The sequence below is a fragment of the Bison bison genome, unplaced genomic scaffold, assembly GCF_000754665.1.
Source record: "Bison bison bison isolate TAMUID 2011002044 unplaced genomic scaffold, Bison_UMD1.0 scf7180017864490, whole genome shotgun sequence".
NCBI classification, from domain to species: Eukaryota; Metazoa; Chordata; class Mammalia; order Artiodactyla; family Bovidae; genus Bison; species Bison bison.
The window spans coordinates 10048855-10073300 of record NW_011495049.1 but is presented as its reverse complement, the minus strand read 5'-3'; the positions used below and the strand labels follow the sequence as shown (position 1 = coordinate 10073300).

General features: G+C 36.9%; 1 protein-coding gene across 2 annotated transcripts in view; it reads left to right on the top strand.

Moving 5' to 3' along the window:
- Positions 1 to 24446, top strand: part of EDIL3 (EGF-like repeats and discoidin I-like domains 3) — a 486664-nt gene that overhangs the window by 279367 nt on the left and 182851 nt on the right. For both annotated transcript variants that reach the window (XM_010863387.1, XM_010863386.1), the window contains one exon: positions 17120 to 17301. In XM_010863387.1, coding sequence (XP_010861689.1) covers positions 17120 to 17301 — 182 coding nt within the window. The remainder of the gene's footprint in view (positions 1 to 17119; positions 17302 to 24446) is intronic.

Below are 24446 nucleotides of genomic sequence, written 5' to 3'. Positions count from 1 at the left end.
ACCACAGTTCAAAAGCATCAATTCTTCAGCGCTCAGCCTTCTTCACAGTCCAACTCTCACGTCCATACATGACCACAGGAAAAACCATAGCCTTGACTAGACAGACCTTTGTTGGCAAAGTGATGTCTCTGCTTTGGAATATGCTATCTAGGTTGGTCATAACTTTCCTTCCAAGGAGTAAGCGTCTTTTAATTTCATGGCTGCAGTCACCATCTGCACTGATTTTGGAGCCCAGAACAATAAAGTCTGACACTGTTTCCCCATCTATTTCCCATGCAGTGGTGGGACAGGATGCCATGATCTTTGTTTTCAGAATGTTGAGCTTTAAGCCAACTTTTTCACTCTCCAGTTTCACCTTCATCAAGAGGCTTTTTAGTTCCTCTTCACCTTCTGCCATAAGGGTGGTGTCATCTGCATATCTGAGGTTATTGATATTTCTCCCGGCAATCTTGATTACAGCTTGTGTTTCTTCTAGTCTAGCATTTCTCATGATGTTCTCTGCATATAAGTTAAATAAACAGTGTGACAATATACAGCCTTGACGAACTCCTTTTCCTATTTGGAACCAGTCTGTTGTTCCATGTCCAGTTCTAACTGTTGCTTCCTGACCTGCATACAGATTTCTCAAGAGGCAGATTAGGTGGTTGGTATTCCCATCTCTTTCAGAATTTTCCACAGTTTATTGTGATCCACACCATCAAAGGCTTTGGCATAGTCAATAAAGCAGAAATAGATGATTTTCTGGAACTCACTTGCTTTTTCCATGATCCAGCGGATGTTGGCAATTTGATCTCTGGTTCCTCTGCCTTTTCTAAAACCAGCTGGAACATCAGGAAGTTCACGGTTCACGTATTGCTGAAGCCTGGCTTGGAGAATTTTGAGCATTACTTTACTAGCGTGTGAGATGAGTGCAATTGTGCGGTAGTTTGAGCATTCTTTGGCATTGCCTTTCTTTGGGATTGGAATGAAAACTGACCTTTTCCAGTCCTGTGGCCACTGCTGAGTTTTCAAAATTTGCTGGCATATTGAGTGCAGCACTTTCACAGCATCATCTTTCAGGATTTGGAATAGCTCAACTGGAATTCCATCACCTCCACTAGCTTTGTTCATAGTGATGCTTTCTAAGGCCCACTTTACTGCACATTCCAGGATGTCTGGCTCTAGGTCAGTGATCACACCATCATGATTATCTGGGTCGTGAAGTTCTTTTTTGTACAGTTCTTCTGTGTATTCTTGCCATCTCTTCTTAATATCTTCTGCTTCTGTTAGGTCCATACCATTTCTGTCCTTTATCGAGCCCATCTTTGCATGAAATGTTCCCTTGGTATCTCCGATTTTCTTGAAGAGATCTCTAGTCTTTCCCATTCTGTTGTTTTCCTCTATTTCTTTGCATTGATTGCTTAAGAAGGCTTTCTTGTCTCTTCTTGCTATTCTTTGGAACTCTGCATTCAGATGTTTACATCTTTCCTTTTCTCCTTTGCTTTTCGCTTCTCTTCTTTTCACAGCTATTTGTAAGGCCTCCCCAGACAGCCATTTTGCTTTTTTGCATTTCTTTCCCTGTTTTTATTAATAGGTGAAATGATTTTTATTTTTAATATTCCACCTTAGCCAGAGAGTATTGATAGAAATTAAATACTGTAAAAACTGTGTTTCAGTTAATAATTCGCATTATTAAATAGCTATGCTTGAGCTTCCCTGGTGGCTCAGTCGGTAAAGAATCCCCCCACAATGCAGGAGACCTGGGTTGGATCCCCAGGTTGGGAAGATCCCCTGGAGGAGGAAATGGCAACCCACTCTGGTATCCCTGCCTGGAGAATCCCCTTGGTCAGAGGAACCTGACGGGCTGCTGTCCATGAGGTCACAACTATTCAGACACAACTGAGAGACTAAGCATAGCCCACAGCATGCTTGTGAGAAATTAGAGTTGAAACTGAATTTTAAAGTAATGGTAAGGTATGTGGAGTAAATATAATCAATTGATTTATTTTCTTCATACTTTTTAATCTGCTATCACAGATACTGAATCTTGGATATACAATAAATTGAGTATGAAAGGAAAGGGAAATACACTGGGGAAATACAAGTTCATGGGTACCTAAATGTATAATCGGTGTCTGTTTATTTTTCTAACAATTATTGTGCACCTAAAATACAAAGCTTTAAAAACAAAGCTTAGCAGCTACTATAAAAGCAATCCTGGGGTTAGAACATAAAGTTCTTGATAAAGTAATGATATGAATTTTGGATATTATATACATAAACTATATATAAACTATGTATAAATTATATGGGCTTCCCTGTAGCTCAGATGGTAAAGAATCTGCCTGCAATGCTGGAAACCCGGGTTTGATCCCTGGGTTGGGAAGATCCCCTGGAGAAGGGAATGGCAACCCACTCCAGTATTCTTGCCTGGAGAATTGCATGGACAGAGGAGTCTGGTTGGCCAGTCTGTGGGGTCGCAAAGAATAAGACACAACTGAGCCAGTAATACTGCTACTATAAATTGTATATATAGACTAATGAGATACTTATGCATTTGCAAATTTCTTGTTTGAAGATATTAACATTGAAAATAGTTGCCTCCATAATTTAGGCAGAGTATTTTGTTAAACAGAGAAGAATGCCCTTATTGTAACTGACTTTCTCATAAGTGAATGTATAAAAGCAGTTCATGTATTATAGAAAGAAGATAAAAAGCAAGAGAGAGAAGAAAAATAAAGTTGTAGAAATCCTTGAGGTAGGACATTCACCACAGTCCTTTTCTATGGATATCTAGCTATCAAATGATGGTAACTTTAAATTAGCATCACTTGAACCTTAAGACTAGAGTATGAAATGTCATGCCTCTGCTTTGCTCATTGAACATTTAGAATCTTTTTTTAAATGTTAGATGAGTAACTATCAGTGTTGACCCTTCAGCCTATACGCCATGACAGAAACAGTGATGAAGAACATAGAGTGAGCTATTTTACTCTTTGTCTTTATAAATATGATGGAACTGCTTGTCCCTTCTCATCACTTCTCCACACTCTTAACACAGTGCAGCAAACAGAAATGTCCCCAAAACATCATATCACGCCATGATGTTTGTCATGACCCTTTGGTAACCAAAACACCTAAGGCCAAATCTTTCCTCTGTGGATTTAGGAGTTATTCAACCTCTCTGAGCCTCATTTGCCTCATTGAAAATTGAGAATGAAATTAGCCTCCATGGGGTTATTTTGAGGCTGAAATACTTGACATGTTCTCTTTGCAATAAATATATTCAGGCTTCGTTTTTATTCTTCAAGAATGTCTGTGAGAGAAAAAAATCCATACATTTAGAGCAAAGAAGTTTCTTCTGAAACTGACTCTTCATTTTACTTTGCTTATTTAACACCTCGAATGGTAAAGAATCTGCCTGCAAGGCAGAAGACCAGGGGTCAATCCCTGGGTTGGGAGTTCCTCTGGAGAAGGGAATGGCAATCCACTCCAGTTCTTGCCTGGAGAATTTCGTGGACAGAGAGCCCTGGTGGCCACAGTCCATGGGGTAGCAAGGGTCAGACATGACTGAGCGACTAACACACACACACACACAAGAAACCAGCACTCGTGCGTGGTTTTCTTGTGTCTGAAAATCAGATCAAAACAGAGTTGGCTAGGTACTAAGGGGGCATTTCACGATTTTTCTTCTAATACATCCACTTTATGTCTTTGGAAATCCAAAACAGTGAATATTAACTTCTCACATTGATTGGAAAAATAAGTCATGATGAAACAAAAATGGTTATGCTGAAGATTTAGAAATCAGGTACTATTCAATTTGGGGGGAAATGGTTTGTTGCTTTACTGTCAGTTATGGACTTGAGGAAATGAGATTTCTTTGATTACTGCAGCAAAATTGCTGCCAGCTAAAACGTTATCTCCATCCAACCTAAAGATAAGATTACTCGGATATTAAATTGGGGAAAAAAAAACTTGATTATAAAGGCACTTTTCAGAGTTATAATCTACTTTATCAAAGTATTAATATGAGATTTTTCCAGAGGAGAAATCCCTGTTTTGTACCACAATGAAAAAAAGTGCCTGCCAGTCACAGACCTATTTTAAAAAGAGATTATTTAATTAGTTATTTTTATATCCAGTGAGTCTGGCAATATACTGTGGGGAACCATTTCGTTTTCATTCATTATAAGAAGCTATAGTGTATATTTCCCCTAGGCAGAGATTTATATGACAATTTGAATGCTTTGGTGACAGAATTATCTGATGATGAATATGATATTAAGGAAATGCCAAGTGGCATGACATTTTGGAACATTTTCAGTGACTCTTCATGATTAATAATTGTGCTTATGTATGTATTTAATTTTTATTAAGAATATTTGTGGGGAAATGGGAGTAGATGTTATACTCTTCTCTTATTTCCTGAATAAGAAGTGAATACTTGGAAAACCTGGCTGAAATGGCAATATATTTTTCAATCTTCAGTATTCAGATAGTCATAGTTAGTCAGTCTCTCCTACCCATAACTTTTAATTCTAACTTTTGCTTTATAACAACAATAAAATAACAATTACAGTATAAGGAACTGCTATTCATTAAGGGCATATTAATTGTCATATGATTTACTATGTGTTAGGATATATTGTTTCTAGTCTATGAAACAAATCTAAGGTGGATCTTCTTTTCCCAATAATACAGATGATTAACTCACAGTTTCCATACTTTGCTATACATTATTATCACCCAAATGTTTTTAAAAATATAAATATCTGGGACTGCATTTTCATTCATACCCTCCACCAAAATTATAGTGAAAACAGTCTTGATGAACTGATATACTAGAAAGTGGGCCAAGACTCAATAAGTCACTCTACATACATTATGTCAGCAGTATATGACACTTAATTGTTACCTTATTTCCCAAATTACCTACATTTGAAAATTGTATGATCCTATGAAACTGTAGACCTTTATATCTATTAATACAAAATGAATGTTTCTATTTTCTTTTTATTTTTTTCAATTTTGGTTTAGCTGAGCAAATAATGTTTGAAAGAACTAAGGCACGAAGAAAACTCTGTAATAACCCCTGAGCAATTTATAGTTCACATAATATTTATAGTTCATAATATTTCTTTTTATGTATCTAAAAAGGTTTTGGGTGATTGAAGAAACATGTTCAACTAATGAAATATTTTTCCTAATAATACAAGGTGAAATTTATATCCCTTGTTCTATTTTGTGTAATTTATCATTCTTGTATATTAATAATAGTAGCTATATCCTGTTGTGTCCTAATGGTTGTTAAGTTGCAAAATAACTGCTTTTAGTATTTTTTGAGACGTTTGACTAAAGTGAAGAACTCCTAAGAGTGAAAATCACTTTCTGCATAATTTACAGGAATTTTTAGCAATGATAATAATTCTTCCATCTTCATTTTGGTTTAATGAAAGTGAAAGTGTTAGTCACTTAGTCGTGTCCAACTCTTTGTGATCCCATGAGGCTCCTTAGTCCATGGGATTCTCTAGGCAAGAATATTGGAATGGGTTACCATAACCTTCTCCAGTGGATCTTCCTGACCCAGGGATTAAACCCAGGTCTCAGGCATTGCAGGCAAATACTTTACCTTTTAAGCCACAAGGGAAGTGTTAATGGCTTTGGGTTAATGGCTATGCTTTATGTTTGTGATGTGTTGACCTTTACCTGATTCCTGGTTAATCTTGTAAATATGTAACTAGGGTGGTGAGCAATTCAGCATGAATAAGATGGTAAGATAAAAGCCTCTGGAGAAGCTAGTCTTTTACCTCATTCCAAAGTAAGAGAAACATTAAGTCCTCTTTTATTAAAAGCTTAAGAAAAAGCATAAAATTCTAGTTTTGACTACCTTTTCAAAATTGAAACTTGTAATGGGCAGTCACAGGATTATTTGTAGTTTAAAACTTTATATTTGACATCTATTTTTAAGTTTTAAGAAGTTTATTAGTTTATAAGAAGCATATCTATTTACTTAATCATTTAGGTTAGACTACATAACAATCATGTATTCTGTTTGAACATACCAGAAAATAGCAGTGTATCATAAAGTATATGAATATATTGTTGAACGTAGCTAATATTCTATACCTTTTCCAGCACCTGAATATCTAAATCTAGATGTAATATTTTTAATACCTTACTTGTCGGAAATATATGTGTCATTATTTGTTGTTGTTCGGTTGCCGAGTCGTATTCGACTCTTTGTGACACCGTGGACTGCAGCATGCAAGGCTCCTCTGTCCTCCACTGTCTCCCAGAGTTTGCTCAAATTCATGTCTGTAGAATTGGTGATGATATCTAACCATCTCATCCTCTGCCACCTCTTCTCCTTTTGCCTTCAACCTTTCCCATTATTAGGTATATTACTAGTGTGCATTATTAGGTAACAGACCTAGGTTTGATCCCTAGGTTGGGAAGATCCACTGGAGGAGGGCATGGCAACCCACTCCAGTATTCTTGCCTGGAGAATCCCCATGGACAGAGGATACTGGCAGGCTTCAGTCCATGGGGTCTTAAAAAGTCAGACATGATTGAGCAACTCAGCACACAGCACAATACACTATTTAGCTGTTTTTTCTACAAATACTGTCTGACAAAAATGAACATTTAACCCGAACATAACAAAACATCAAGGTCTACTTTATTATTATATATAGTAGCTTTGAAAAGAAGCAAAGGTAAATTCCCTATTTTAATAGGCTGACCTATATTCCTTGCATTATAAAACTGATCTCATATGAATCTCATATAAGAAATAATGTATGAAAGGCTGGCTTAACTTATACAGATTTATAACAAAATGGTACTCTATTAACTTCTCCTAGAATGCTCTTTCTATAAAATTCATAATTCATCCTTTGTTTCCATAGCTTTACTTTTGTTTAATTATAAATTCTATGTTGGATTTTCCCTTTCAGATATCCAAAGTCATGGCAAATACTCTATGCAAAGCATTTGTGATAGTCTCTAGGAATGTTTGATTCCTAGAATCAATTCCTAGAATCAATCAAGAATTCATCTTCTGTCTCAGTCCTATCCTGGAAATAGTGACAAAAGATTAACTTTTTAAAAATTAATTTATTTTTGGCTGCCCTAGCTCTTCGTTGCTGTGTGGGCTTTCTCTATTTGCCTTGAACCGGGGCTGCTTTCTAGTTAGGGGGCACAAGCTGCTCATTATAGTGGCTTTTCTTGTGATGCGCAGGCTCTGGGGCACTTGGGCTTCCGTAGTTGTCGCACGTGGGCTCAGTAGTTGTGGTGCATGGGCTTCGCTGCCCCGTGGCATGTGGAATCCTTGCAGACCAGGAATCAAACCTGTGTCCCCTGCTTTGGCAGGTGGATTCTTTAACCACTGGACCACAATAGAAGTACAAGATATACTCTTTGATTTAGTTTGGAAAGAGGAAAAACAACAAAGCTGATGCTGTGATGTGGAGAGCAGACTTGAAAATTACTTGTGAGAACTTATAGTTCCCTTTTCCACTCTCATACCTCTCTGACTATATGAGTTCTCCATTTATATAGTATATCTATTTATATAGATATTTCAGGAGTTAATATACATGTATCAATAGATAGTTCTAGAATTCAAATAATCAAATCAGCCTCTGTTGTCTTCCAGGCTCCATTTTGCCCCCGAGCCTTCGTCCCACCAACTTCTCAAGGAGTGCTAGCCTTAGAGAGGGCTTGTTGGGCTGTACCTACCATCTGCAGTAGCTTCCCGTTTGTTCTTTTCCAGCTTAGTTTCTTTTGACCTCTGGAACACTGAGACTTCATACTTGACCTGAGATAACATCCAGCACGAAGAAAAGCAAAGCTGCATTGTACAGAAAAAAATGCCTAGGTAGCTGATAATTGGATTTGGGACAGTGATTTCTCTCTCAAATAAAAATCTGTGTTTGACATGCCAGTCATATTGCTCTATAACCAAACATCAGAGGCAATTCCTTGCAGTACTTACCATGGTAGACATTTACCAAAGACACCTAAAAGATGTAAATACCTTGTAAGTGTGGGAAAGTGTCTTTTGCATGGCAGTGCTTGAATATTTACACTTAGTATTCGACTCCTGTTTCCTGAAGCAACTGAATCCCACCTTTAGCATTTACCTTGCCATTATACCCCTTTTTAGCTCTTCCTGTGCAGATATGTTTTGTCAGAAGGCAAGTGTAGGTATACCTGCGGGTTTTTGAATTGCAGGGCTTTTGAGTCTACAGACAAATATTTCATCAAACCATGTTGTTATCTTCATAGTCGGTAGAAGATGAATTGTGCAGTGTAAGTGGAAGCCTGAGTACAAGTTACTAAAATCTTGCCTGGCTGCAAAAATGCACTCAGTGCTTGAAAAGCACGTGTGCTTTTCTCTTCTGAGAGAATACATCTTACACAAACTAAAATGTGCTCTTTGATCATCCTATGGCAATGCCTGTTAACTGTGAGAGGATGATAATATTAGATTTAATTGACTTCTGTAAATTATCTCGATACAAATTTTGGCTTTTGAATACTAGAGTCCGTAGACCCTGCTATTTAAATAACACTATCATTCGGCATCAATATGCTCAAAAAATTAGCTTGGGGAAATATTAATGGACAATTTCCTATTCTAATTTAGCTTATTCATGAGTTTAATTTTTCCTGAATTTAAAGCAATTAATTTAACTGAGATTACATCATAATTGATTTGAGATAATACAATGTGAAGAAAAGCATAACCATATTTTATAGGAAAATAGCTAGATGGCTGATAATTGAATTTGTAACTTTATGAAGGCTGATTTTCATTCCAAACATATTTCCCCTACCTCCAAGAGTTAATTCTGATGTATTTCAAGTGGGTCCAGCATACCAAAAGTATTTCTGATTTTAATGCCCACCTAGTATGTGGAATCCTTAGAGTGATAATATCTATGTTTGGAGGATAAATTTAGTTTCAAGAAAGGAAGAAAAGTAATTCCAAAACAGCAGTGATTAGTTTTAATTTATGATATAACCCATAGTATTGAGAACTGCCAATTGTAAGGCACTGGGCTGAGTGCTTTGAAAACATACATAATGCAAAAGGCATGGTTTCTACCGTTAAGAAGTTTATTGTCCAAGAGGGAAAAAAAGTGCATAAATAGTTGTTCCTCATCATTTATCTCAGGCACCTCTGAGCTTTCTGCTATTGAAAATAATAGAGTATAGTTCTTAATAGAAAGGGGAAACTCTTTAGTGGCCATATATCACAGAATCAGTCTTCAAGACTGAAGAAAATTAGCATTTATCAAGAGTAAGTAGCCCATCCGATGCAAAGAAGTAGAGTTTTCTCTAAGGTGCACATGCATTTTATGTGAATTCCAAATAAGCTTAACTAATCTGGAGAAACTATTTTGATGATTTTTGCAAGTACTGGCTTCCTTAAGCAAGGTTACCGTGGCCATATGTGAAATCTATGTCCCAAAGCATTCTCTAAGTGTGGAGAGAAGCAAACATCCCCAAATGGGATTTTTCACTCTAAGTCCTTTTAGGATGATCACTCTCAGCGCGATGAGGTGAGGCTGGCTAATCCCTACGGGTGCTCCGAGGTGATTTGTGAGTGATGGGAGGGCTGTGTTGTGTGGGTCTACCTTCACGTTCTCTCACCACGTCCAGGGAGCTCCTTCCCCATCTCCCTGCTCTCCTACCTCCAAGCTAGTGTATCCAAACCTTATTTCTGAGAGCAACTTTTCTTCTACTTCAATGAGGTTGCTCGGTCCCTTGTCCACTTGCCTCTGAAACCACTTCCCAACCCCTGAAAAATGATAAGCTGAGAAAAACCAGCAAGTGTGTGGGATGGCTGGGGTGAGGATGGAGGGGGCTTAAATATAAATTTAACTTAAATTCCAAATAAGTTAAGCTTATTTGGAATTCACATAAAATGCATATGCACCTTAGAGAAAACTCTACTTCTTTGCATCGGATGGGCTGCTTATTCTTGATAAATGCTAATTTTCTTCAGTCTCGAAGACTGATATTGTGATACATGGCCACTAAAGAATTTCCCCTTTCTATTAAGAACTATACTCTATTATTTTCAATATTGGAAAACTCACAAGCAAAAATTTTAAGGCTTCCTTTCAACCCTGAGCCACTAAGTGAGAAATAGTGGCCTTGATCTCTCTCACCAATTTAGAACCTAGTCTCAAGACAACTCTCAAAATAGAACAAACCCTAGGAATAAAAGAAAGACTGTGGTCCAAGTGGCACAGAGAGAAGTTTCTGCTTGAATCAGCATCTGTTTCCGCAGTATTGGAGGTCATCCGTAATTCCTTCGCCAGCGCTCTTGTTCAGCACAATTATCGTGCTATGCTAAGCACAGCAGAGGATCCTCACTCCTATAAGATGAGATGCTCAGAGAAGGAGAGGACTGGCGATGTTTAAAGATTTGTTTCTAACATGGCTTTAATTTGAAATCCTTTCCTTCTGAAGATGTCTGGATGTTGAGATAGAGCAAATGAAAGCAGTGCGTTTGTGTTATGGATGCAGCCAAGCATCCCCCTTATTTGAAAGGCTTAACCAGCACACTCAGGAACAAGATGTGAGGCATCTTGAAGTACGGCTTCCCTGTCAGCTGCAAGATCAATAAAATGCAGATGCCATCCTATACCGCACTCCAGAGAATGAGTTTGCAGAGTGAGAAAGGCTTCACGTTGAAGCGGTTTTATTTGCACCTGGACTTGGCAAAGGCGGAAAAGTGGCTCTGGGGAGAACGTGTGAGGCTTGGCCCGGCTGGCCCAGCTGCCTGAGCACCCCCTGCCAGGCGACATCACTCACTTACCCTGTCCATCTGAATGGCAGGACCTCGGGGCAGGAGGCATTTCCAGGCCACTCAGACCATTCCAGCAAACTGATTATTTAACTGATTATGTAAACGCCACCTAAAAGCCCCTGGTCATTGATGTTGATCGGACTCATTAGTTTAGGATTACTGTTGAATCTGACGAAAGCAAACACGGGACCAAAGATACATAAACAAGGTCTAATGGTCACAAACAATAGACCACCATGTTCTACTGCCATATTCGGCAGTGATCAAATTGCCACTTGGCACACTGTAGGTGTGTGTGCGTGTGTGCTCAGTCGTGTCTGACTCTGTGTGACGCTATGGACCGCAGCCCACCAGGCTGCTCCCTCTATGGAATTTTCCAGGCAAGAATGCTGAAGTGGGTTGGTATTTCCTACTCGAGGGGATCTTTCTGACCCAGGGATCGAACCTGCATGTCCTGCATCTTTACCACTGAGCCACCTGGGAAAACCCTACTCAAGGCATAACAGTAGACAGTTTCAGAGATACCTGGTTGTTGGGTGGCAACAAGTTGAGAAACAGAAGTAACCTACTTGATTATCAGTCCTTTTTTTTTTTTTAATGGAAAAGATGCTCTTCCTCTTTGCTCAATGTTTAAACAACTAAAGGCCTCAATATTGGTGTACTCTTGAGATACTAGGTGAAATAATTGTTCTTAATTTAAAAGTAAATTATACAACTAAAATGCTATAATATTGGCTGTAATTATTACTGTTTATTTGCCTTATGTATTTATTTGAGATCAGTTTTCTGCTGAGAATGAGGCTTGCTGCTGGATACCATGTGAGATATAACCCTGGTCTATGAGGGGCTCCGCATTTTGTGGGACAGCAGATATACACGCATGGATGAGCTGTGAGGCAGGGAAGTTCTGGGTGTGGCCTCAGCATAGAAACAGGTTTTCAGTTTTCAAAACTGTCCCTGGAGCCTGGTTGATGTGAATGTAGCCTGTGGTGTTCTGCATAGTAATAGCAAGTGGGATTAAGTCAGATCCTCTCAAATGCAGTCCAGCAGCAAGAATAATTTTTGATAACATTTTAAGGAAGGAATTAGATTTAAAGGTGTTATTTGTGAGACATCACCAATCCCTCAACTGGGAACTGCTATCTGCTACTTACTGTCTGTCACCTTCAAAGATAACTCCATTTTTCTCCTCCATTCTACATCTAATTAGACAGTCAAGAATCTGCCTGCAGTGCAGGAGACCCAGGTTTGATGCCTGGGTCAGGAAGATCCCCTGGAAAAGGGAATGGATACTCACTCCATATTCTTCCTGGGAAATCCCATGGACAGAGGATCTTGGCAGGCTATAGTCCATGGGGTTGCAAAGATTCGGACATGACTGAATGACTAACACTGTAACACTGTTTCTCGATTTGGATTTCTGAATACGCTTTGAACTCTTCTTCTTTTCCATTGTTCTTTCAGACCTGCATCATTTTCACCTGGACCGTAGTAGTAGTTTGCTACTTAGCCCTAGTTTTGGCACCTCTTAAATCATTTATGCTAAGTGACAATATCACCATAGTTAAAATCCTTCAAAAATTCCCCATCGCTAATAGAATCAGTTTTTTTTTTTTTCAGCAAGATTTCCAGAAAAATAATCTGTCTCTGCTTCTTTACCCCATCCTTTAACCTCTCACCAACCCATCTTGCTCTAATAACACTGATCTGCCTTCACGTCCCTAGTCATACCAGGTTTTTTCCTATTTCTCTGTCTGCCCTCCCTTTCTTCTACACTGTGTTAATCCCTACGCTATTCCATGAAGCCCAGGCTGGATTATAATTCCCTCTCCCATCTCCCAGGGAATCCTGGACATCCAACATCACAGCATCTGCCATGTTATATTGATTTTATTTTTTGTTTGTTTGTTTCTATATGTGTCTCTCCCATTGGGCTGAAAGCTCCTTCAGAAAACCAGTACAGTAAATCTAGTGCAGTAGCCAGTTCCTGCTTCTCACTTAAGAGATCAGATGTATGTCATCTCTCAGGAAGCCTGTCTTTGATCATCTCACACCTCCACCTGGTTCACCCTCTTTTTTCTTCACTTACCACTTTTTTAGGTATTTCCTTGTTTATTTAAGTGTTTATTTAGAATTGGTCTCTCCACTAGAATATGGACCTCAAGAGCTGAGGCTTTTTCTGCCTTATTCATCCTTGTATCTCCACTGCCTGGAAAAGTGCCTGGATATAGAAGGCCTTTAATTAATATGCAGTTTTCAAAATTGAATTTAATGAATGGAGAATGGATGGATGGATGAATAGATAGATATATTGCTGGGTAGATGGGCACATAATAAGAGGTCAATGAATTAGTCAGGACTGAGTAAACCTATCCAAATTAGGTAGGCAATCTATAGATCAATAATGGTAGCGGGTCAATTTTTTTTTAGCACTTGTAAAGGGACACAGACCACCATGATGCCTCAATATTTACTTCTGTGACTCACTGTCACAGACTGTTGCCTACTCTTTTAATGCTCCCCAGTTTGTGAAAGCCCTGTCATATCCTGAGTCCCACTAGTAATACTCTACATGATTCCTTCATGCTAATTCTCCTATCCTCTATTCCTAGTACATGTACACACATCCCCATGTAAAATAACAACAGAAGAAAAACAATTCAGTATCAGCTTTTAAAGAATTACTGAACTCTTCACTTTATCAATTGATATTATTTTCTGTTTCTGCAGGAACATTTGGCTTAAATTCCAGACTTACCTTTTATGAGTTTACCTTCCCTCCTCACTGGTTTCCTCATTTATGAAATGTGTGTGATAACCTTTTTTCCTTGAACTGTTATGTTGATTGTGTGAGGAAACACATGTGGATGCACTTTTCAAACTTCAAAATGCTCATCTAGTATAGTTTTTCATCAAGAATGATTTCATGTCCTTCCCTCATGTATGGATGGTGATAGCATATATCTCCACGTTATCTTTCTTTTAATCATCTTATTGTTCACAGCTTAAGGTCACTTCATCTTAGGTGTGTAATCATTTGCATTCTGAATTGCAACTCCTTCATTAGTTTTTATAACTGTTGTATTTAATAGGACATCGGGGAAGTGGATGGCACAGGCAAAAGGAAATTGGATTTTGAACCTTTTATTATGATGACATCCATTTGATTGTGGTCCAAATGATTAGTGAAGAAAAAGCTGCTGTTGTGACAACTTCCCCGTGTGAAATAAAGCATAAAACTGAGATTTGCTTATTAGGTTACCCTCTAGAAATAAAAGCACCAAATACCAGTATTCAGCAATATTTCCTGAGCTCTTCTTGTGTACAAGCCAAGCTACTGTGAGCATCTAAGAATGCAGCAGTATAAGAATCAGTGTCAGCTCCACAGGAGCTAAAAGGCTGCAATGGCCTCGTCTCTAAGGAGAGACGTGCAAGTGACCTTGTAGAACCAAGCTCATTATTAACAATTTACGGTTACAAAGGGAACACACCATTTATCTTTCATTACCTCACAGCTGGTAGACTCAATGTCACCATAACCATAATTTTTGAAATGAGAAAAACTGAAGATCATTCCATTTTTAAGGAATTAAGCTGATACTTCACACACTCATGTTTTGCTCAAGAACTGCACCACCCCACCAGAGTCAAGGGCCACATAAAGTATAGTATGTAAGTAAATGTTACAAAAGTTCATTCTAAAAGAACTTGTGGACTTGAGGGCTGAGAAAAGAAAAATTCATCGGTTTTGACCTCACATCACTGATACAGCTCAGGAGAAAGTATTTTGTAAGCTGTGAAATACTATATATATATACAGCACGTCTATATATTTTTTTAATTCTATTTTATTTGAATGTATGACTGTTGAGGACATGACAAAATTGGGAGCCTATGGCACCATAAATAAATGCAAATATCTTTTTAAATTGCTCATTGGTGTTTGGCCTATATGATAAGGTAGCAGTTCATAGCCATTGTTTGCTGATATGGTTGCTAGTAAGGGGAGGTTAAGAGGACTGACAAAGTGGACAGGCTGAATAGTGTGGTTTGAGGTCTAATTTTTTTTTTAATGGTTACAAATTCGGTGAGGACATCCAATTCTGCATAAGGTCTTTAGAAGTAAACAACTAAATGGTACAGAGTTGTTTCTAAGGCTATCTTGCAGTTTAATTAATCAAAGCTGACTCTCTGGCTCTGCCATTCCACTGACTGGCCTACAATAAATGGCCTCCCTGCCTGCTGCACTTTTCCATCCAAACATTGTGCAAATCAAGGACAAGCATCCTTGAGACTCTTTTTAATGGCAACATTCTTAAAAACCCAGCCTCCTGCAGTTGCTTAAAATCAAAGTGTCATCATGAAAGTTACTTAGTGCTTTTATGAAATCTGTAAAGATCTTTAAGTTTGAAATGCAAAGCAGAGCAAGAATCCAAAGACTCAATATTTGAGTTTTCAATGTTAATTTTTTTAGGAATGTGAAAATCAGATTATTATCTGTGATTCCTAATGGTGTGATTCTAAAAATGAATGGCTTCTTAATTAAATGACTTCAAAGTGATATAGTGCACCTTTATAAAGTGCTAGAGTTCTAAATACAATGCTTTAGAAAATATCTAAACTGTCTAACTCAGCAAGCGAATAATTTGTCAGCTATCAATCACAAAGATGCAATTTTTGCTATATTAATGTCATATATACTAATAACAATTGATTAAGATGATTACTTATCCACAAGTTTTGTTTTTATAAAAGTGTTTAAAGGTTTTAAATTCATTGGGAAAATGTTTCTAAGTAATGTCCTTTGAACTACATATTATCTGAGCTTGGAATAGAAAAAAGAAACATTTATGCTTAGTGAAAAAAAGTGGATACCAGTGAGAATCATCCTTGTAACTTTTTTTTTTTTAATTTTTTTCCTTGTAACTTTTTAAAATATTGTAGTCTGGTGGCAGAATTCTTCCTTTCATATTTGCATCCTCAATCTGAATGTAAACATATAATTACTAACAATTGTTAGACTTCAGTAGTAATTAAAATCTAAAATATCCTTGGTAGCAATGACTAAGTTGACTTATATGCACTAAGGTTTAATAATAGAAGTGTACTCCTTTCATATTTTCAAGAATTCTAGTATATCATTATAGTATATTTTATAATAGAACTATCATTTTATTATACAAACCTAATTTTTCAATAAGTTGAGTATAGTATATGTTATTGAAATTAAGAAAACTAGGTATTGCTTTTCATTATAATATTACTTATTCTTAATTTTAAAAACTGAATAAGAAATAAGTGTACTGTCTGGTGAATTTTTAGTAAATAATTAAGAAATTCAAATGTATATTATATATATAGTACATATATTATTTTTATTTTTTAATTTAAAAATTTTTGAGTACATATATTATTTTTACATCAATTTACTTTTGTTTCTGATTTTAAAATCTAAATACCTTAAGTATCTGAGGACCTATTATTTTGAGTATATTATGCTTTAATCTTAGTATTTTAAGTATTTATTAGTAAATGTATCTTGAATTCCAATTTACAAGTTTAACAAAAATAAAGAAAAATGCTAAAATATATGTGCAGAATCCCTATTGATAGAGTTGTGTATTTTGAATTAAAATTAGAAATGTAAATATTTTAATATATTGATTTACTGAGTGGTATTTATACTGCTCTATATTAATGTCTGAGTGCTTACCTGCTTACTCTATAAAAATAATTTGTCTACGTATTTCCTGTTATTTATAGTATATCACAAGTTATTATTATAATAGTTTAAAATGTTTTAAAAGGTTTACACATCACCCTTTTTTTGAAAGCATAACTGCCAGCCATTATAAAAATATAACTGAAAAAGTTATAGTGTGAGAAATGCTAAGTCAGTATGAAAATTATTTTAATACCAAACTCAGATGTAGCCTAGTCAAGAAATAATGGACCAATGGATATTTTTTGATAAATTATGATTTGTGAGGTGTGCTAATGGAAATACAAAATACGAGATAGACCTTCTAAGGACATTGCACTTTTTGTTGATGTGATGTAACACAGAATAGCAGTGCAGAAGGGACATGTCTGTTCAGATGCCACATTCACAGCAAAGAAAGAAGAGCATGGCGGGAGGAGCAAGAATCACTTCATGTTGTGATCTGTAACAAACCTGTTAAATGTGAGGGGCTTGAATCACATGATGGTCCAAGTTGAAATCACTTTTAAAAATCTTCTATCAAATCTAACAGCCACATTTGGATATGTTATTTCTGATACCTTCACATTTTTCCTCTAATTTGTTCCTAGAATGCTCTGGCCCATTGGGAATTGAAGGGGGAATCATTTCAAATCAGCAAATCACAGCTTCATCTACCCACCGAGCTCTTTTTGGACTCCAGAAGTGGTATCCCTACTATGCACGTCTGAATAAGAAGGGACTTATAAATGCCTGGACAGCTGCAGAAAATGACAGATGGCCATGGATTCAGGTAACAGATGGGATGGGACAGGGTTTCTGCCAAGGAATGGCTAGAGTCATTTCAGAAAGAAGATAGTGTCTAACATGTGACTTTTCTTCATGGTCACAGAAGAAAGGATGATTTAGCTAGAGTCCAAACTGACTATAAATCCTGAAACTGTGGGAAATGTGAATATTCCTTTGGAAAGTGAATGAAGAGAGTTAAAAATGTTAAAATGACCTTGAGTTGCAAATCTCTCTCTCTGAAGGTACATGTCAAAGAGAGGATTTTACATATGCCATGTGTCCATCAGTACTGTGTTAACGCTTAGTAGCAATTTTTGGTACTTCAGGAGTATAAAAATGGTGTCTTTTCCTTCTCTGTCTTATTAGTGGTTCCATATGTGTATATATAAATTATACAATGGAATATAATATCTCAAATGTCTTCAGCACCCTCTTTCAATAACTGGGTGTGTTTCAATTCATACTCTATCATTAATTATCATCAGCTATGTTTTTAAATGTGAGAAAATTTAATGGAAATTAAATGATTTCCAAAAAGTGTGATGGATGGGAGTAATGCCTGCGTCTTATATATTATCTGCTTAATACCTTTTGAGCCCTTAACTGAAGTGAGACAGGAAAACTGCATATTCGGAGACAGAAAAGGTGCTCAAGCCATGATTTCTGTGAAAGCTTATACCTCTGTTGGTGTGGCACATGTTAATAACCTTTAACAATTCATTGAGGTGTGCTAAAAAGACGGGAAATCCAGTGCACACTGAGGTCAGACAGAGGAAGAAGGTATTAATTATCATGAGAAAGGCTCATGGGAAGATGGCTTCTGAGACAAACCTTGGAAGATGCTTTTCAGTAAAGACTAGATACCAAGGAAACAGGATGATCCAAGATGCCACATGAGAATCTGGGCAGTGCCATATAGCAAATCATGACCTGTGTTTAGGTTGCTGGGGGAACTGCACGTGTGGGTTCAGTGCACCACAGAATTGGAATAGGGTTTGTTTAGACAGCTGATCTCTTCTACGTTTTGACTGCATATTTTGAGTCAGAGGTAATTTTTAAGATGGGGGTGTATGATGTAACATTATTAGGAGACAAAAGATAGAGGTTGCTTTACAGGGAGTTAATAGAAACAGAGATTAATTTACAGCCAAGTAATATGATTTCTATACTTTCAAACAGGGCCAAAGTCTCCTTTAGATATATCTTTCTTCAGATTTTTTATGAATTTTACACATTCTATATACATTTCTTTTATCTATATGGCTCCATGTGATTATCTGATATTCTTGTTTGGTTTTATGAATTTAATTTGCATACATTTGCAGAAATTGCTTCTTTAGTTACACATGATTTTTCTAATCTATTGCCACATGCGAGGAGAAAATTCCAGATAGTAGAAATGGCACCTCTGTACAATTTTGATCGTAGACTAATGAAGTTCCAATTAAGTTTCAAATAAACGCATAACAACAAAAATGCCTATATTCTATTTGCTAAAAATCATCCCAGAGACCGTTTTTTAAGTTGACCTTATGAAATGCATTTACAGAATTGAGGTCATTATAAAACCTTAGAAATTAAGATTCATAGCAGAAATTGCAGAGCAATTGAGAGACGATGTCACAAGTTTGCATCAGAGTTTCTCTTGGGCAGGTTATGTTCCTGCGCATCAGTGATTGTTTCAATAAACCATAAATAACATACTTTTGCAGTTTCTTTTTCTCTGAGAAATACTTTAGGATTGTTGTAGGTCCTGATTTTTCACTTCACTTTGTCACAGTTTGTTGCCTACTTAACACTACTCATTATTCTGTCTTTCAGAATATGAATTTTAAACTTTCTTTCTCCCACAGATTATAGGTAGAAATAACCTCAGTGAAAGAGAGCAAAGAGTTGAATCTTAGATTAAACATAACTTCATCAATTTAAGTAGAATAATTAAATACTTCTTTTTACATATAAAGGCAGTCTATTGCTATTTTAACTATGGTTATTATTATTATTTTGCTTTTGTTGTGAAGATGATCAGTTCAGTTTAGTTCAGTACTCAGTTGTGTCCAACTCTTTGTGACCCCATGGACTGCAGGACGCCAGGCTTCCCTGTCCTTCACCAAGCCTGGAACTTGCTCAAACTCTTGTCATTCAAGTTGGTGATGCCATCCAACCATCTCATCCTCTGTTGTCCCCTTCTCCTCCTGCCCTCAATCTTTCCCAGCATCAGGGTATTTTCCAATGAGTCAGTTCTTCACATCACATAGCCAAAGTATTAGAGCTTCAGCTTCAGCATCAGTCCTTCCAAGGAATATTCAGGACTAATTTCCTTTAGGATGGACTGGTTGGATCTCTTTGCTGTCCAAGGGACTCTCAAGAGTCTTCTCCAACACCACAGTTCAAAAGCATCAATTCTTTGGCGCTCAGCTTTATGGTCCAACTCTCACATCTACACGTGACTACTGGAAAAACCATAGCTTTGACTACACGGACCTTTGTCTGCAAAGTAATGTTTCTGCTTTTGAATATGCTGTCTAGGTTGGTCATAGTTTTTCTTCCAAGGAGCTGCTTCTGCTGCTGCTAAGTCGCTTCAGTCGTGTCCAACTCTGTGCGACCCCATAGACGGCAGCCCACCAGGCTCCCCCGTCCCTGGGATTCTCCAGGCAAGAACACTGGAGTGGATTGCCATTTCCTTCTCCAATGCATGAAAGTGAAACATGAAAGTGAAGTCGCTCAGTCGTGTCCGACTCTTCGAGACCCCATGGACTGCAGCCTGCCAGGCTCCTTCATCCATGGGGTTTTCCAGGCAAGAGTACTGGAGTGGGGTGCCGTTGCCTTCTCCATTCCAAGGAGCAAGCGTCTTTTAATGTCATGGCTGCAGTTACCATCTGCAGTGATTTTGGAGCCAAGAAAATAGTCTGTCACCGTTACTATTGTTTCCCCATCTATTTGCCATGTAGTGATGTGACCGGATGCCATGATCTTAGTTTTTTAACTGTTGAGTTGTAAGCCAGTTTTTTCACTCTCCTCTTTCACTTTCATCAAGAGGCTCTTTAGTTCCTCTTCGTTTTCTGCCATAAGGGTGGTGTCATCTCCATATCTGAGGTTATTGATATTTCTCCTGGCAGTCTTGATTCCGGCTTGTGCTTCATCCAGCCCAGCATTTCTTATGATGTACTCTGCATATAAGTTAAATAAGCAGGGTAACAAAATACAGCCTTGACATACTCCTTTCCCAATTTGGAACCAGTCTGTTGTTTCATATCCAGTTCTAACTGTTGCTTTTTGGTCTGCATACAGATTTCTCAGGAGGCAGGTAAGGACATCTGGTATTTCTATCTCTTGAAGAATATTCCACCGTTTGTTGTGATCCACACAGTCAAAGGCTTTGTCATAGTCATTAAAGCAGAAATGGGTATTTTTCTGGAGTTCTCCTGCTTTTTCTATGAAGATGATAATGAACTCTTATATAAAAACAGTAAAAGTTAATTAAAAGGGTTTATATTAGATAAGGAAATCTTGCATATAACGGGAGGAAAACTGAAAACTCACTATTGCTTTTCAATACATATTTCATTATTGTGTTCAGAGAATTATTATAGTCTTTAATAACACCTCATTTTCTAAGTTATTTTTCCAAAGAAAAATATGTCTCTTTTCTTAAAGAACAACCATATCTAAGAGGCTCTAGGAAGTGTAATCATATCACAGATTTTCTTTGTTTGAGCATTATTAATTTCCCTTGTCACTTTATTCTTTTATTTATATTCAGTCATTCAAATGAAGCATTTGAGTACTTTCTTAAACTTATAATGAGCACAGTAGTCCCCTAATCTTTTAGGTGTATAAGACACATATACTAATTAGTATTCAATTTCATTTTCTCCCTTATACTGATGAAATGAAAATTAAAGTTGCCATTTTTAAATTTACACACTCAGTATGCAATTATGAATAGTACCACAGTGTTTATAATTGGTTCTGAATTGTAGGAGTAAGTCCAGTAAATACAGTTAAAGAAAAATCTTGTTTTTCTTTTCAAGTTTTTCTGACCTTTATTTCCTCACCTAGATTTTTTTCCCCAAGTAATAAATAACCACCATCTTAATCATTAACTCATTCATTAGCATCCTGGAATATCAATTTCCCTTTTGACTGATATGTTAGAAATAATAACTCTAAACAATTATAGAAATATGCCTTGTATTATTATGCAAAAATTAAAAGCTTATCTAAACCTCTGGGAACTTTGCTTATTGAATCAGATTAGTCAGGATGATTATTATTTTAAAAGATAAATATTTTCCATTCCTATTATTTTCCTTTTCTTTTTTACAGATACATGTAGTAAAATATGTTTTATTGTTTTCTTCTTTTAATTTCTAAAGTAATTTTTGTTTGTACATGTTCTTTCTGGGATGCATGCATATTGGATTTTCAGTCATTTATTTATTCATCCATTCACCAGACATTTACTAAATGAATGTCTGCTCTGTGGTCTATTTTTCACTGGGCACTAGAAAAACAATACTACTTGCCTTCACAATGCTCTGTATCTAAGATATAGGAAAGTAAATAGAGTAAACATAATAATGTAACATGTGTAGCCTGGTGTTACATCATCTGCTAACCATTTTATTTGAACCATAATATTTTATTTTATATAGACAGTCTATTTTTAATAGAACTTTTGTGAAGCTAAAAACTAGCTTAGTGTAATTATAGAATACAAAAGGAAATTCCCATTATATATATATTGCATGGCTCTATTATTACATGCTGATCTATTTGATGGCTATACCAAGGAAAGGGCTTCCCAGGTGGCACTGGCAGTAATGAACCTGCCTGCCAATGCAGGAGACCCAGCTTTAGTCCCTGGGTTGGGATGATCCCCTGGAGGAGGGCATGGCAACCCACTCCAGTATTCTAGCCTGGGAAATTCCATGCACAGAGGAGCCTGGTAGGCTACAGTTCATAGGCTTGCAAGGAATCAAACATGGCTGAAGTGACTTACCATGTTCAGACATACCAAGGAAAGGCCATAATTTTCCTTTGAAAGTTAATGTAACAGTAACTGTTTCAGTGCTACTATTTAATCACTGAGAAAAATAGATTTTGATCTTTATATTTTAAGTAATTCATTACCCCTTAGAAAATGTGAATATGATCTTAATATGTTCCTTTTCTGTATGCCACAGAGCTTGGTGGAGGGTAGTTATTTCTCAAACTTTAGTGGGCACAGGAATCACAGAAACTTCTGAATTGTCCCACAGTCCCATTTATTGCAGGTCATCCTCAGACTGCACTGTAAAAGCATGTCTTAGCAGTTTATAAAGCCCGGATTTGTACTGCCCAAGATATTAAAAATAAATAAAATGCAAAGGACACTTTTGCTTGATGATCTGGGCACTTTGTTTTTGAAACTGCAAGTAGTGCTAAAGCGTAGAGGTGGAGGAGAGGAAAGAACAGTGAGTAAAAATGAGGAAACGTAGTAGGAATTATGTGACCCATGCAAAGTTTCTAAACTAGAGGGAAGCAGAACTAGCTTGTATATTCTAGTCAGAAGTTTATCCCACCTTTGCAGCAATTCATCAGTAGTCATTATTCATTAGTCATAAAGTTTTTAAGTATTTTCCAAAGTTAATGTCCCTAAATGACTATGAGATTCTGCTCTGTTAGAAAATTTTAAATACCCGAAAGCAAGACCATCTGCCTTTTACACTTTAAACAAAATAATAATGTGGAATACATGGGCCTAACAGACTTATGTGAACACATGTTATGTTACAAATTCACATTTCTAGAATATGAATTGCATACGCAGTGGGGATTTTTTAAAACTTTGTGAACCAGATTCACAAATGTTGCAAAAAATAGAGTAATCATCTATTTCCTTTAAAAAGCCTATATATAATGTGTGTAAAGACTTTTTTGGTACTTATAGGCACCTGGAGCTCCTTGAGACACAAAAAACATTTTTAGAATCACAGAATTTAAGAAGTAAAAAAAATTTTTTTTTCATTTTCAGGATGTTTTCTAGTTACAGAACCTGAATTACACAGAATTTAACATGTCTTTACTACTTCTTCATTCAAGTAAAATGTCTTTATCCTGTTTTTTCCTGGAAAAAAAAGCTATGTCCTCAGATATACTCCCATCCATACTATATGTCTCTATAAGGTTAATTACATCTAGACATTCATACATTGCTTCTAATCATCTTTCTTTAAAAAGACAGTAATCCTGTATGGAAAATTACTACTTTCCTTTAAGTTGTTTATTAGAAGTGAGCTTCCACACATAGTTGTATGTGGTTTTTTTAATGTTAATTTTTAAAAACAAAAAGGCACTTAGCATTACGCAAAAATGACTTATCTATACTGAAAAATAATACAGTAATTTTTTGGTCATTTACCTCATTTATACTAATAGTAATGCATATTGCTTGCTTATTTGCTTTAAAGGATGTAATCTGAATTTTAATTCCAGATTCTCTGAGGTATGGAATAGATGACTAACCAGGTAGAAATTGTTCTCTAATATAAAAGAAGGTGCATCAGATTCTCTTTCCTCTAAGCTACTCCCTCTCTTTCAGCACCCAAGACTCATTGACCTGGATTTCTTGCTGTTGCTCAACTTTACCTGGCTGTTTGTTGCTTCTGTGATTAGGCACATACACTTCTTGGTTCTTTTATTGACCATCTACCAGTCTTCTTTAGATTCAACTCCTTTACTGCCTTGTCTATAAACTGATTCCTAGAATTCCTGTTTTTTATCTCTAAAGCCAGAAGTGACTTCACTGTCCTTTTCTCCCACCCTGATAAGTATACATTACAGTCATCAGTTCAGTTCAGTTCAGTCGCTCTGTCGTGTCTGACTCTTTGTGACCCCATGAATCGCAGCACACCAGGCCTCCCTGTCCATCACCAATTCCCGGAGTTCACCCAGACTCACGTCCATCGAGTCAGTGATGCCATCCAGCCATCTCATCCTCTGCCGTCCCTTTCTCCTCCTGCCCCCAATCCCTCCGAGCATCAGAGTCTTTTCCAATGAGTCAACTCTTCGCATGAGGTGGCCAAGGTACTGGAGTTTCAGCTTTAGCATCATCCCTTCCAAAGAAATCCCAGGGCTGATCTCCTTCAGAATGGACTGGTTGGA